This window comes from Dendropsophus ebraccatus, chromosome 10 (assembly GCF_027789765.1).
Source record: "Dendropsophus ebraccatus isolate aDenEbr1 chromosome 10, aDenEbr1.pat, whole genome shotgun sequence".
In the NCBI taxonomy this organism is placed as follows: domain Eukaryota; kingdom Metazoa; phylum Chordata; class Amphibia; order Anura; family Hylidae; genus Dendropsophus; species Dendropsophus ebraccatus.
This window is the reverse complement of record NC_091463.1, coordinates 28,998,698-29,014,727: the sequence shown is the minus strand read 5'-3', so window position 1 is coordinate 29,014,727 and position 16,030 is coordinate 28,998,698. Positions and strand designations below refer to the sequence as shown.

General features: G+C 41.5%; 1 protein-coding gene across 1 annotated transcript in view; it reads left to right on the top strand.

Moving 5' to 3' along the window:
* The window catches only part of NR6A1 (nuclear receptor subfamily 6 group A member 1), a 186,147-nt gene that overhangs the window by 32,106 nt on the left and 138,011 nt on the right, over positions 1–16,030 (top strand). Inside the window, exon 2 of the mRNA XM_069986389.1 lies at positions 5,608–5,646. Within this exon, the coding sequence (XP_069842490.1) occupies positions 5,608–5,646 (39 nt within the window). The remainder of the gene's footprint in view (positions 1–5,607; positions 5,647–16,030) is intronic.

Sequence of the window (16,030 nt, the reverse complement as noted above, 5' to 3'; positions counted from 1 at the left end):
TCGTTAATTGTTCGATTGGGAAAATTACTGCTCTGTGTAAACGCAGAATACAGCGAACGTTTAGCAATTATTTTGCTGTTTGCACCAAACGATGATCGATCACTCATTGGTTGTTTGACCGTTGCGTTGCATTTACATGAAACGATTATCGTTTAAATTCAAACGATACAACAATAATTTGCACAATAATAACTTCTGTTTATAACTAATGACTGTAGTGGATCCATTACGAGTAAATCTTGACTGAATCAATTGTTTTGAATGTATTCTACCTAGGCTCCATGTTTTTAATGCCAAGCAGACTTGTCAAAATTACTTCAAACTTTAATGGCTAGTCTGAATGGCGGTGGTGGTTGCTTTAAGTTAGGGCTCAGCCACACTAGCGTTTTTTTTTGTTTCTAACGGATCCGTCCATGTTAATTAAACAGATGAGCATAAACTGATGAGCAGACTGATGCAAACTGATTGCAAAATGTTCATTTTTTTTAATGGTCCGTTTGTATTTTGGCTTAAAAAAACTGAGTTTTGTACATCCGTTTGCATCAGTCAGCATCCGTTTTTCTATCAGTTTATTTTTCTTCTTTTGTTTCTTGCTGCTTCTGCGCATGCTCAGTGCAAAAACGGATGAAAATAAACGGATGTGAACGGAAATACCTTCCGTTTTGGATCCGTCCTCATTGACTACAATGTAAAAAAAAAACAGAAGTGCACTTTCCGTTCGTGATCCGTTTTTTTAAGCGGAAAGAAAAATACTGCAAACACTATTTTTTCTTCCGTTCAAAAAAACGGATCTTGAACGGATTGCATGCAAACGGAGCACAATTAGGGCAAACGGAGCACACTAATATATCATGGGAGTCTATGGGGATTTTAACGGATCCGACAGTTTCCGTTTTGCTTACTCCAAAACGGAAAAGGTAGACGGAATGGTGCCGGATGGTGAAACGCTGATGTGAACGTAGCCTTAGTTACTTGTAATGTTGTGCTAACGTTTCAGTGTTCAGAGCTCCACTTAAATTCTGTATTGATCACTTTTTTTTTTTTTTTTTTACTATGCACCTTTTTGATCTTAATATAGGGGATAATCCTACGTTAGAACAGGGTTGACATTATATGTGGGTGTCTTGTATATTGTTAGGTGAATGCAGAGACGCTGAGTTCTCGCTCGTGCCAGATGTTTGTACAATGCCGCTATACCACAGGGAACAGACATTTCCCGTAAGCAGAGACCATACTGTTTGCTAACACACAGCACGTTTTAGCTGTAGGAGGTCGACTAAGAATAGAATAAGATTTCCTAGACGGGCTCTCCACTTTCTAGGCGTCTTAGCAAAGTACCTAATTCCCTTTGTGTTACAGCCGGCAGCCAATGAGTGGCCGTTACTTTTCACAATAGGCAAAAAGTGAATAGTTTGCAAGACAGTGGAGCGCTGCGGATGTGGGGTTTTACTGAAAAGTTTTTCAATAGGGAGATTAGTTTTCCAACAAGGAGATTAGCGTGACCTCAGCTCCTAAATTTTTTATGGTGATCTGTTTTACTTTTTGCTATTCATTGTGAAATCTGTTGGCTGCAACAGTATTAATCTCCTAATTCTAGGCGGTGATTGTTCTAAAGATCCTCTCGTGTACCTATATCCAAAGGATCGAGTGTTATCAGGGTGCAATAAAATGTAATTGCAATAGGCGATAATAATCGCCTTACATAGGAGGAGCACAGGCTTTACTGTTTAAAGCAGGACGATCAGCAGGAGCGAGCACAGACCTGTCAGATCAGCACTCGCTTAGGGCCCTATTCCACCGGACAATTATCATTTGCATAATCGTTAACGATTAACGATCTCAAACGACCGCTATTGCGAAAGACCTGAAAACGTTCACTCATTTCCATGGAAGGATAATCGTTACTTATGATCGTAATTGCGATCGTTTTTCTTCGCTATTTATTCGCTATTGCGTTCGTATCTATTGCAAACGACCGAACGATGTCTTATTCAATGCGAACGATTTGCGAACGTTTTGCAAACGAGCAACGATAAAAATAGGTCCAGGTCTTATAAAGCGATCAACAATTTCTTGTTCGGTCGTTAATCGTTAACTGCATTTCAACCGAACGATTATCGTTTAGATTCGAACGATTTAACGATAATCGGAACGATAATCGTCCGGTGGAATAGTGCCCTTATTCTTTGTTCCCCGCTTACTTCCAGCGCTATTACACGCGCTGACAATGAGCTGGTAAGAGCAGGGGAGGTGCGGGAGGGGCTCCTTGGACAATCTTTACATCGGTCTGCTGTCGCTGTTCCTGTTACACAGAGCGATGGCAGAAGATGATCACTATCGTTGTTGTTAGTCTTTCAACATGGTGAAAGACAACGATCAGCCGACATCGCGCTGATCGTTGCCTTTTATTAAACAAAGCAATTATCGTCCGTAGATGCGATAAATACGGACGATAATAGCCTTGTGTAATAGTGCTGTAAGTCTTCAGTAGTTTCCCTACCTGAATGCTCGGCATTCGACTCCTGGCGTCTGGCTGTATCTATGTTTTTCAGGACTCTGACTAGGGCGGCTTTCGACTTCTCCAGACGCCAAGAGTTGACTCCGAGTGTTTTGGTTTGGCCACTTTCCTGAAGTTCGCTCATCTTTAGTCTTTAGTTATACACTCGATTGCTGCAAAACTCAGCCTGTTGTAGAGGCAGATTTATAAATGATTACAGGTGTGGTCTCATAAGAGAGACAAATGATCCAATGATGATCGGGTTCAAGTGTGGAGGCCTCATGATGAGTGTTTTAATCCTGCCTTTGCTGTGGAGTGACACATTGCCCCTGCTAGTGTGCTGATCTGGGGAACCATCACATATGATGGTCGGTCACCCCTAGTAGTGATAAGTTACAAACTAACAGCTGAGTCATATATACAGGACATCCTAAAGACACGTGTCTTATTATGCCAGGGCTTCCAGCTGCCATTTTAGCCAGAATAATGCCCATCCACGCACATCTAGGAATGTCTCCAGATTGCAGCTTTCCACAACCTGCCCGGTCACCAGATTTATCCCGTGTCGAGCAGTTACAGGACCAGCTGGATGCCAGCTTCAACAAGATCTACAGGCCCTTCGGTGGCCAAGTGTGCTATAGGATGCCACATAGGGACTGCATCCTCCATGCCCAGCCGTATATCATCTTGTATCCGTACCAGAGACCCCCAACATGGTTCTAGAGGCTCCGATCAGTTGTGCTATTTTCTGCAATAAACTTTATTATATTGAAATCATTTACATATACTATCATTACATTTACATCTATGAAGTTTCATTTGATTCCAACGACTCCATTTCGGTGCATTATTATTTTTTAATAATTTATTATTTTTTGTCAGTGAGTAAATACTATCTGTATTACAGTCATGACCTTTGCCCTGGTACTTACATATGCATCAACCACGGTCCTGTATTTAGCAGGCTGTTTGTTTTTCAACCCTTCATTATTGGTATTCCTACCCAAATTGGAGGTGCCCTTCCCCTCACTAGCCTGGCCCCTTCCACCCCAAGTTAGATTAAGTTAATCAATAGAGGTTTATTGATTTACTATGGATGAGTTATTGCTGTGTTTTCCCTTTAGGGACACAAAGTGGTAAAGATTGGGAAAGGCATGCGGCTTTTATACATAGGAAACACATCTACGACTGAGGCCTTAGCCCTTCTGCTGTTCTCATTTTGCAAGCAAAGTTTAGTTCTATCATCTATGTGACGTGAATATAGGGTGTGCATCATGTTGGTGATGTATACTGTGCTTGTATAATGGAGTAACCCTTGCGGTTAAATCGAGTTTTATTGGAGTAACACTTCTGTTTTTGAGAAGCCACTGAATAGCGACCACACAGAATAGACATGCCAGTTTTTTGTGCGACCGCGTAGAGCACCGGCCGTATTGTATACAGTGTGTATACACTACAGACTTTCTTCTATAGAACCTAATCTTAAGCCACACTGTCAATAAACAGCGGCCATTGTTGCAATCTGCAACAATGGCCATTATTTATTGAAAATATACGTAGCCTATGGCTGTATCGATGATTTCCTATGTCAGATATGTATTTTATTATTGTGTGTGTATCTGAGTACTCCAACCCCCCTGGGATGAATGTAAAACAAGAGCTTTTCTGAGCTTTGTATTTGGATATTTGAGAGTGTATGTAACCTGCATCCGTATAACCCAAGATAGTAATAGAGATAAAACCGGCTATAATATTGCAACTATCCCATTCACTTTATGTTGTTTTACGAGCTAGTGGGATTTCCAACATTACTGCTTAGGTTTCATGATACATCCAGGCTGTAAAGAGTCACTGCCATGTTGTACTTATATGGTGGATATGTTTTCACACATGGGCCTATATAATAGGTTCACATGATGACCTGAGGGATTTTACCTATGTGAGTAAATGAACATTTATGATGATCTACTCCGATAGAGCGTGAGAATGGCCATAACCATGACTCCAGCATTTCACCATAAAACATGATACATTTGCCTCTGATGTTAATAGCAGCTGTCATACAGTTCTTTGTGTACTGAGAAAATATTTGGAGAGCAGTAGATTTATATGACACAGATTTCATTAGCTTTCTTTTTTTTTTCCAATGGAGAATGACTGGGTGTCTAGCTTTACCATGTCAACTTTGATCTGGTCATAATTCAGCTTAGAAGAGCCGCACCTGCCGTCTAGCTGCTACTAATACCCACTAACCAGCTAGGCCTCCATGTATCTGAGTATCTCATAGTGGAGGACTAGCTTTGCACAGCCATGTCCTCCTCACTGGCAGTTTCCTTGTTATACAGCAGTACCTTAAAGAGGTTTTCCACCAAAAACTTACTTGTACTCTATTCGCAGGATAGGGGACAAGTATGAGACCATGGGGGGTTTGACCTATGGACAGCAGGAGAGGTTTTCTATGGGGATTTGCTACTGCTGTGGACAGATCCTGACATGGACAGAGGTGGCAGCAGAGAGCACTGTGTTAGACTTGAAAGAATACACCACTTCATGCAGGACATACAGCAGCTGATAAGTACAGGAAGTACAAATCTTTGGCACTTTCTGAAACCAGTTGATTTGGGGAAAAAAAAAAGTTTTGCTAAAGTATCCCTTTAACTCCATGGCACTCTGTAGTCAGTCTATGGGTCTTGTCTCCTACAGCGAGATGGGGACAGCAACAAGCTACAGAGCAAACTTCATATAGAGTCCCATCTACATTTGTCACTCTTTGTCCATTTACTAGGTTGATATATTGTTTTTTTTCTTTACAGAATAGGATTAATGATATAACCTCTCCAGTTTCTTACATTGGTTTTCTCATGCGTTCATATATATGGTGTAATCAGAAAAAATTGAGTCCAATTGGTTTATAAACTATGCTCTTTGCTACGTAATTCATTAGTATCTACAGACAGCCTTAAAACATCTGTCCAGTGAGGAAAAAATCCCTTAAAACGGTCATAGTGGCTTGACCCCTTTTTTAAATATTTTTTATTTAATTTTCCTCATCTGTATTTTACACATGTATGTGGGGTTGTCACTAAAGCAGTTCTCCATGTGTTTTCCAGGATTTTATAAAGACATTCCTGAGGAGAATGAGCAGACTGGTAAGTTGCAGATTCATTTAATTTCAAAGTGAAGAATGTGAAAAACGTCATGTTACTGATCATATTTACTGCATGTTCTGTGCTCACAGTGATCGTGGCCCAACATAAGCCTTCAATAAGTGCAGAATACCTCAGCGTCCCTTATAGTTTGTGTCTGGGTCTGTAATTATAGATAGGACTTGAAAGGTTGGCAGCTTTTTCTGAAAGTACTGAATAGTTATTATAGCTCTATAGTTTTCTGAAAGAGAACCCGTCAACATGAAAATGCTACCTAAGCTATCGGCATCATATTATAGAGCAGATGGAGCTGAAGAGGCTCATATATATCTTTATGGGAAAAGATGCGGTATAACATGTTAATAGAAATTTCTGAAGTTTCCATGCTAAAGAGTCACCGCCCACTGGACTCCTTATCACTGAATGAGCAGGGATTTCAATCAACAAATTACAAGTTATACCGAATCTTTTCCCGCAAAGATATATATCAATCTGCTCAGTTCTTCCTGCTCTATAACATGATGGTGATAGAATAGATAGCATTGTCTTCGTGACAGGTCATAATTTTTCTAGCAGTATGCCTTTGCTTTAGAAAAGCATAAGTTGCATAGTCAGCACCTCGGGTTGTTAATGTGTTAGTCCCACACTGTATTGATAGATAGGAAAGCACAAAGAGTATCCCTCGGACTTCGAGGTTAGTATGCACATGGATTAGTAGAAAAACTTCCACACACTCTTCAGCTTAGGTTAAAACTTCACAATTTGGCCGTGGAAATGCTGGAGCCAGCAGACCATGTGATTTCCTAAACCGTACATAGGACATCGGCAGTATATTCCTATGCCAGATTAAGTCCCTGTTTTTTGATACCATACAGCTTTATTCACAGCTGATGATTACCAAGAGCCATGACTAAGGACCCCGGTCCGAAACGCGTCGGCATATTTTAAACGAATGAAATAAAATTATGAAGTTTTAACCTCAGCTGAAGAGTATGTTGAAGTTTTTCTACTAATCCATGTGCCTTTGCTTTAAGCAACATTCACATGCACTTTCAAAATGAGGATTTAATTAATAGAAATAAAGGGTGCGGAACCCTACCATGAAATTATTTTTTTTTGCCTGAAGTTACATGGTGCAGTATCTATATCTGCATGTTTAATTCACATGATGCAATATCTGAACACCTTAATTCACATGATACAATATCTGTACACCTTAATTCACATGATACAATATCTGTACACCTTAATTCACATGATACAATATCTGTACACCTTAATTCACATGATGCAATATCTGTACGCCTTAATTCACATGATGCAATATCTGTACGCCTTAATTCACATGATGCAATATCTGTACGCCTTAATTCACATGATGCAATATCTGTACGCCTTAATTCACATGATGCAATATCTGTACGCCTTAATTCACATGATGCAATATCTGTACGCCTTAATTCACATGATGCAATATCTGTACGCCTTAATTCACATGATGCAATATCTGTACGCCTTAATTCACATGATGCAATATCTGTACGCCTTAATTCACATGATGCAATATCTGTACACCTTAATTCACATGATGCAATATCTGTACACCTTAATTCACATGATACAATATCTGTACGCCTTAGGGTGGTATTACACGAAGCGATTATCGTTCGAATAGTCGTTCAATCGGTCGTATTTGAACGATTATCTTTAAGTGTAATAGTAGACAACGATTAAACGACGAACGATTGGTCGTTGGTCGTTTAATAGGTTTTGAATCTATTTTTATCGTTTGTCTTTTACACATCGTTCGCACATCGTTCGTTTGAATAAGATGTCGTTAGCCGTTCCCTGTTCATTCGCAAATTGAAAGGGGAGTGTTCTTGAATTTTGTTGCTCCAATATAACCGATAATCTTTCCGTGTAGTAAAACGAACGATTATTAGGCAACCGCTATTGCGATCGTTGGAGATCGTTTATCGTTAATCGTTAATTGAAAAAAATCGCTTCGTGTAATACCACCCTTAATTCACATGATGCAATATCTGTACGCCTTAATTCACATGATACAATATCTGTACGCCTTAATTCACATGATGCAATATCTGTACGCCTTAATTCACATGATGCAATATCTGTACGCCTTAATTCACATGATGCAATATCTGTACGCCTTAATTCACATGATGCAATATCTGTACGCCTTAATTCACATGATGCAATATCTGTACGCCTTAATTCACATGATGCAATATCTGTATGCCTTAATTCACATGATGCAATATCTGTACACCTTAATTCACATGATGCAGTATCTGATATCTGCATATCTGGTCTTTTCCACTCTGTATCTCAGCTCAGACATGCTCAGTAGTGTTGGGATGACACATTGAGCAAGTCACGGAGGTCATAAGTAATAGTATCAGTATCTGGTGCCTTGCATGGTGTCTGCTGAGTTTCTCTATTGAGGTGTCATTGCATCGCATTGCATTTATCACACCTGTATGTATATACAGTATGCATTGACACGTATGTGTGCTTTGGCATATGATATTATTTGTTACTGTGTTCTTAGATGATTTTATATTGATTGCAAAGCATTATGATGTATCCATATTACAGAGGACACTTAGGACTTATTCACATAGTCAATTTTTCACGGATGTGCTATGAAGCTCTGATGAGGAGGAAGTGCTGCTGCTTAAAGCGACTCTGTACCCACAATCTGACCCCCCAAACCACTTGTACCTTTGGATAGCTGCTTCCAATCTAAGATTTGTCCTGGGGTCCGTTTGGCAGGTGATGCAGTGATTGTCCTAAAAAACTACTTTTAAACTTGCAGCCCTGTGCCTAACGGGAGTATGTGTGCCCTAAATTTGCACCACCCCTCCGTCCCTCCTCCCCACCCTCTTCATCATTAGGAATGCCACTAGAACATTTTCTCCTGTCTGAACATTGTACAGGGGCCTTAACGATCCAGCCCATGTTTAGTATTCACACAGCTGATGAATAGTAGAAAATCTGCCTGGAGCATTCCTAATGATGAGGAGGGCGGGGAGGAGGAACAGAGGTTGTGCCAGCCAAATGCATACACAATCTGAGCCCCCGCTGTTGGGCACGTCCGTGAAATGGAACGTGGGAATAAGGCCTTATTAGCAGGCATATGTAGGTGCACTAGGGTGATCTATGTGTTTGAAATGTTGTATTACAGTGTTTGTTGAACAGCAGATTGTTTAATCCTGCGGTGCTGTTTTTTCTGTGGATTGTGTCTATCCTGACATTCAGGAAATACCCACTCAGCCAGTTTGGCTATTGATTAGCTTACCGGCCTGCATTTCCCTTGTGTTGGGATAGATCAAGTACTAATGGTGGGGACCAGCACTGGTAGGAGATCAGAGGCTGGTGAGTACATGTGTTTTTTGTTTTGTTAGACTGGCTTCCTGGGCCCTTTTAAATGTTAGTTATCCCCTGGAATACCTCTATTTAAAGAGGTTATCCTAGGATTTTAACTCTTCACCTGTACTTTGATTATCATTTTAAAGAGGCACTGTCGTGATTTTTTTTATGAAAGAGATTAACAGGGGTTGTGATTGCTGGCAGTTTTGCAATATACTCACTTTTTTTGTTTGTTTGTTTTTTTAACTTTTTTTTGTTTATATCAACGTTATACATATGGCCAAACTGTGGTCCATGCTCCCTCCATGCTGATATTTGGTCTTTTCTCTGTTCAAGAAAAGAGACCAAACACAGGAAGTCCCATCCTTAGCATGCTCACACAAGTAAAGACACCTGTTTATCATTCAGGTTATATAACAGTTGACGGAAATTATATTAACTTTTGCTATTTATATTATCAACTCTGCATGCTTACCGGGAGACAATGCTCTTTTTTTCATGTAACAATTCAGTATGTCACTGTGGGGTTACAGAGTTTTTGGTGTGTGAAAGGAGAGCTGACCATACAGTGCGAGCACCCCCAGGATTTTCTGCTACTGAATGCAGACATGCAGCAGCTGTACACATGGGCATTGAAGAGCCCACTGAGAAATAGCTGTCAATCAGTACCAAGTCTGAGTTTTCAAAGGACTGGGACTTCCTGTATTTGGTCTTTTATGAACAAAGAAAAGACCAAATATTGGCACAGAAGAAGCATGGACTGCAGTTTTACAGGAAAAGAAAACAATAGTATATTGCAAAACTGCTTGCGATAACAGCCCCTGTTGGTTTCTTTAAAAAAAAAAATTGTGACACTGCTTCATAATGGGAGTAATGCAGCGGCCAGTGGTGCACGCCACTGCTTTATTCATTCTCTCAACAATTGACACATGAGCTGATAGAAATTAAGCTTTCATTTGAGCCGGACCTTTCCTTTGGGGTTCTTCCGGTCATTATTAGCTAGTCAATGCATGGTTGTTGTTGATAATTATCTCAACTATTTCCATAAACAATTTGGGGGATATTTACTAAGACTGGCGTTCATATAGTCGCTTTACACTTAAGTAAAGCCCCTATTACACAAAACTATTATCGGCCGATAATAATGTCGGCTGATCGTTGACTGTTGTTGTCTTTCAACCGCTCTTGTTTGCTCCTCTCCATCTCCCCGTGTAATAGGAGCTTAAGATGCACCAAATGTATTTTGAGGCACATGCCTTTTAATCCGGTTGGCATAAGTTTGGCTCTTTGTGTTATTTTTAAGTGCAATCTATAATTTATGACTTTCTTCTAGTGTAAATAAAATCTGTCAGACCTTGAAAGGTCCTGCTCCCTCCTGCTAAGCCATGCTTAAGACCAGCGAAAGACGCAAATTGTTGCACTTATAAGGCTTGTATAAAAATTTGTGAATATTGTCCAAAAATAATCTCGCTAACCTTTCTTAATAATTCCCCCTTTGTGTTAAAAATGGTGTCCAAAATAGATTCTTGAACAAACTTTTAAGGCATCCTTTCATGGTTAGATTATGTTGGCTGTCCACCCAATCTATTTGAATGGTATTATCTGCAGTGGAGAGCAGCAACAAAGAACATCTCTTGTTCTGGAGGACTTAACTGGCCTAAAGCAAACCCAATCACTGCCAAAATACATGTACAGTGCAATAAAGCCCCCTGCCCTGTTACCAAATGTGTAACTGGCACCTATGAGCTTCCCCCCCACCTGAAAATTAAGTTTTTAAATGTTCTGCGCCCATATGTAAATTACCCTTAACTAGTCATGTGGGTGTGCCAAACTGGTCACAGATGGCACGTCTCGACTTGGCTGTAATCCCGCCCACGTTAGGAATGTGCAGCAGACTCCTCCATTGAAAATTGCGCCCACAGGGGATGTCCCTGGGTGCCGACGCTCCCAGAGAGGCGGGATTATGACCCCTAGAGCATGCAATCGGTGATTAGTTTGTCACTGAGGAACGCACCCACATGACTATTGAGGGTAATTTGCTTACAATGCGGGGCATTTACAAACCTACTTTTCGGGAGGTATGAGCAAAGCTCATAGGTGTCAGTTACACATTTGGAAACAATGCAGGGGGCTTCATTAGGTGTACATATAGCTTCCTGGGTATTCTGGCAGTGATTGGTTCCCTTTAAAGAGGATGTACCACTAGGTACATCCTCTTTAACCTGAACCCTCTGATCGAACGGCGCCGGTGCTGCGGTCCGTTTTTCTGACCGAGGCCCGGTTCCCATGCACGGCGCCGTTCTATGCACCGGAAGCGCCCGGTGCTCAAGCACTGGAGGTAGGCCGGCCTGCCCCCAGTGGGAGGGAATTCCCTCCACTCCATGACGCAGCTCCCACTGGAGGCGGGCCGGCCTACCTCCAGTGCTTGAGCACCGGCAGGTTCCGGTGCATAGAACGGCGCCGTGCACGGGAACCGGGCCTCGGTCCGAAAAACGGACTGCGGCACCAGCTTCCCCGTGCCTACGCCGGTCGATCCGTGGGTTCAGGTTAAAGAGGATGTACCTGGTACCCATCCTCTTTAAACCCCTTGACGACCCATGGCGTAAGCTTACGTCATGGCACTGCTAGTAAGACTCACAGAGGGGCTTTCAGCAGCTGTTAGCTGGTACGAGATGAAGTCCTGCTCTGTATGTGAATTACCCCAAGTAGTCATCTGGGCGTCTGCTCACCATGAACCAGTCACGGTCCCCTGGGCATTCCAACACTGTAATCACCCCCCCGCAAGGCATGATTGAAAGCGCTGTCATCTCATTACATCACACACAGGCGAGCCTTTTCGTCAGAAGAGAGTCAGGCGGAACTCTGACGTCTTCCTAAAATGCCCAGATGACTACTTGGGGGTAATTTACATACAGAGCGATACTTTCTTAAGAAATATGTTTAGGAAATGTGCTGGGTCATGTACCAGCACATTTTCCTAGTGTTATAGCGATTTGTGTTGTGTTTTTTGCGGCTCTCTTTAAATGGTTTGAAAAAGCCTCACCTGATGGCCTAGTAGCGATCCCTGCTTCTGGCTGGGCCTCTGCGCCATATAACTCTGATCCAATCTCGACAATCCTTTTACTATGGGCTCCAGCAGCCCTCGAGCGCTGATCTCGGAGATCAATGAATATGTACCCGGTAACTTTTGACATGACACAATAACATGCCTGTCTGGATATGTAGCATGTTTACTGTTGAACAACAGAACAGATATTTAATTTTTTTTTGCAAGTCTTCTAGAATTCTGTTTTACATAACGTACACCACAATTATGTGTAATAAACCTTTATTAGACACTTGTGAATAGGGCTTCAGAATCCTTTGACTGAAATAACCCTTTAATTTTTAATCTCTTTTACAAACGTAAAATTAAGCAAATTGTGAGTTAACAAACCTTTTACTATTAAATTCCATCCATTTTGGACCATTTTACATGAAAAAAAAAGCAACCAAAATTGTGTGTTCACATAGTAAATTGACAAGTGTTCCCAAATATTCTACCTTAGATTGAAAAGAGAGAAGAGTACAAATATAAGTTCCTTTAAAAAAAAAAAAAAAGCCCAGGTCAGGCTGTGACATATCTGTGTGTAATGACGTTTCGGGAGACAAAGAATTCAAAGACTTTCTCTTAGATTGCAGGTATTTTTGACATTTTGCAAATTCTTTAACATGGCCCAGAGGCAAGTCCGAGCAGGAGGCCGGCTGAAGTGGGTGTTTATGACTGGATGCAGACAGGGATATTCCTGTCGCCGAGTTCATGGGTGAACACCTTATCTGTTGCTTGGAAAATCCTGAAATGCCACAAGCAGCCGAGGACATGATTGAACCTAAGCATAAAACACACCACTAGAATAAGTCACGTTTAAAAGTTTGGCATTAAAGGGGTTATCCAGCGCTACAAAAACATGGCCACTTTCTTCCAGAGACAGTCCCACTCATGTCTCCAGCTTGGGTGGGGTTTTGCTGCTCAGTTCCATTGAAGTGAATGGAGCTTAATTGCAAACCGCACCTGAACTGGAGACAAGAGTCATGTTGTCTCTGAAAGAAAGTGGCCATGTTTTTGTAGCACTGGATAACCCCTTTAAGTTGATTTAGTCTGCAAAATCCAAGGGTGGTTATGTCATCATTTAAATTTTTTTCTGTATATATTTTACTGCTATAGTTTCTCTATATATACTATGTCTAAAGCCACCAAGTACAGTAAATAAAGGAGACTATGCAAAAAAGTGCAGAGGTTATTGGGATATTTAAAACTTTAAGTGGAAAATGGTGAGCTGGGGGGCAAGGACCACAACATCCAGATCCCATACCCCTGACCTGACAGCAGATGTTGGAAGAAAACCTAATTGGAGAAGTCCGCTTTGCACCCAAGTGATCTCCCAATCTAATTTAGCTTGACTGGTCATTTTGGAAAGAGGTGAAGATGGTCCCCTATTGATCTGTGTACACTTCTGCTTATTTCTAAGCACTCCATGTTTGACATCTGGTGCAAAGAAGAAAGATAAAGAAAGTATTAGTCTTAAGTTGCAAACCCTTCTACTGTTGACACTTCTGACTTGGTCGAAGAGAGTAAAATCTAGAATAAATCATGTACCTTAAAGAGAGAATCACTCGGGTTCCTTTATTTCAGCTATATTTACCTAGATCGAGAGGATCACCTTTAGTGATGGTCCGGAACTCTTCAGTATTTAGAATTGGCCATGAAACGTTCTAAATGGTAATGTATAAGTAACCAGTAGTTAGTCATTACCAGTAATAACGCGTTTAAGAAGACAGTAGTGATCAGTCACATCTGGCCCACCCTGACCACGGGAGTGTTTCCTTTTTATCCCTTGTTTTGAGCCACCTGCCCAATTGTCCATTGTGAGTAGACAGATTTATCAATCAACCATAATCCTCAATGAAAAGAGCCTTTCAGCTGCTCTTACTGTAAGTATTAGCACGTTTGGCCCACACCTCTCTTACTTGTAGAAACTTCTGGTTTCATCTGGTTCGTTCTTTTTGCATTGCTTTTTTTTATTATTTTGTTTAGTTTATAATTGTCAATTATTAGTTTATGGTGGTTATGTGTAGGCAGCTTTCTTTGAATTTTCTACCACCCCTACTAGAAGTTTGAGCTATCTACTGCTAATTCTAAAAAATACTATATCTTTAATACTATTGATCGTTGGGAAAAAATTTTTTATATGTGTAATTTTATGTATAGGTCTCATTGATGATCCTTTCTGGAAAAGTTTGGTGACTACCCATGTGCCAGTCTCCTGCATATCTGAGGACACTAAACAACAGTTTAAGATATTTTGTATTGCTTTTTATTGTTTTATTGGAGTTCGTCGAGGAGACGGTAACTGCTGTATTTATCCTGTGGCACTTGATAGATGACTGGTTGGGATATTGACAATGTATATCAATCATCGCTTCTCCCTCATGTATCCTTTAAGTCCTATGTCACCAGGCAGAGATTTAATTCACCTTCCACAATGTGCTTTCATTTGAATAGATGTTCTTCGGAATTAAAATGCTGTAAGCCCCCCCAATAAATTATAGATGACAAAGACGTCCAGTAAAATCTGAAGTTTCCTTAAACTGAATGGGCTTCCTAAAGATTGTAGGCATCAATGTATAATCCGGCTAATGAAAGGTTGAACTAATGACCCTTGTGACTGTGTTGGTGGATAAATTAAGTGCAACAATGCATTGTGAACTGTCAGGAGAACTTCCATGCAGCTATCCAGTCACATGTCTGTCGGAAGGGACATCATTTATACTGGCATTGGGGAATTTCTTCGTGCTCTGGAGATTAAAAATTATTAAAATATATCTTTTTTTTTTATTTTTTTTTATTCTAAAAATGTATGAAATTTAATTAATGTATGAAAATTAAACAAAAGGAAATTGTTTTACTATAATCCATTAATTGTATGATGTATATACACACAGTGGTACCTTGGTTTAAGCATACCTCCCAACCGTCCCGGATCCAGCGGGACAGTCCCGGTTTTGGGGTGATGTCCTGCTGTCCCGGAACGGCCCCCATGTGTCCCGCTGTCCCCCGCCCTGGCCCCGACGTTTGCAGCTGCCGGGTGCAGACTGCAGCCCTTACACTGTGAGCGCTCCTAATGAGCGCTCACAGCGACGCCAAGGAGGTGATGCACAGGCTTCTGGTGCAGGCTTCCTCTTCCAGCCCCGCGGCGCCCGCACTCTGCTCCTGCCTGGCACAGATGATGTGAGAAGAGTGCAGGCGCCGTGGAGCTGGTAAGCCCCGCCCCATCATGGTAAGCTCTGCCCCCTGCACCCACCGTGGGGCTAACTAACCAGCAGAGTACACAGGGCCAGAGGAGGAGCGACGCCATGGACAACTAGAAATATGGTAAGTATAATGGGTCATATTTCCAGTTGCCCATGGCGTCTCTCCTCCTCTGGCCCTGTGTACTCTGCTGGTTAGTAAGCGCTGTGGTGGGCACCAGGGGCGGAGCTTACCGCGATGGGGGCGGGGCTTACCGGGTCATACTGTTTGCAACTATGGAAGCCTGCACCAGAAGCTCCACGAGATTGGGTATTAAGGGGCATACTAAGGGGGGTATTAAGGGGCATACTAAGGAGGTATTAAGGGGCATACTAAGGGGGTACTAAGGGGCATACTAGGGGTACTAAAGGGCATACTAAGGGGGTACTAAGAAGGTAAAAAGGGGGGTACTAAAGGGTATACTGAGGGGGTACTAAGAGGATACTAAAAAGCATTCTAAGAGGGTACTAAGGGAATAATAAGGGGGTACTAAGAAGGTAAAAAGGGGGGTACTAAAGGGCATACTGAGGGGGTACTAAGAGGATGCTAAGAGGCATTCTAAGAGGGTACTAAGGGCATACTAAGGGGCATACTAAAGGGCATACTAAAGGGATACTAAGAAGCATACAACATAGGGGCATACTATATACCATGTGGGGGCTAAAA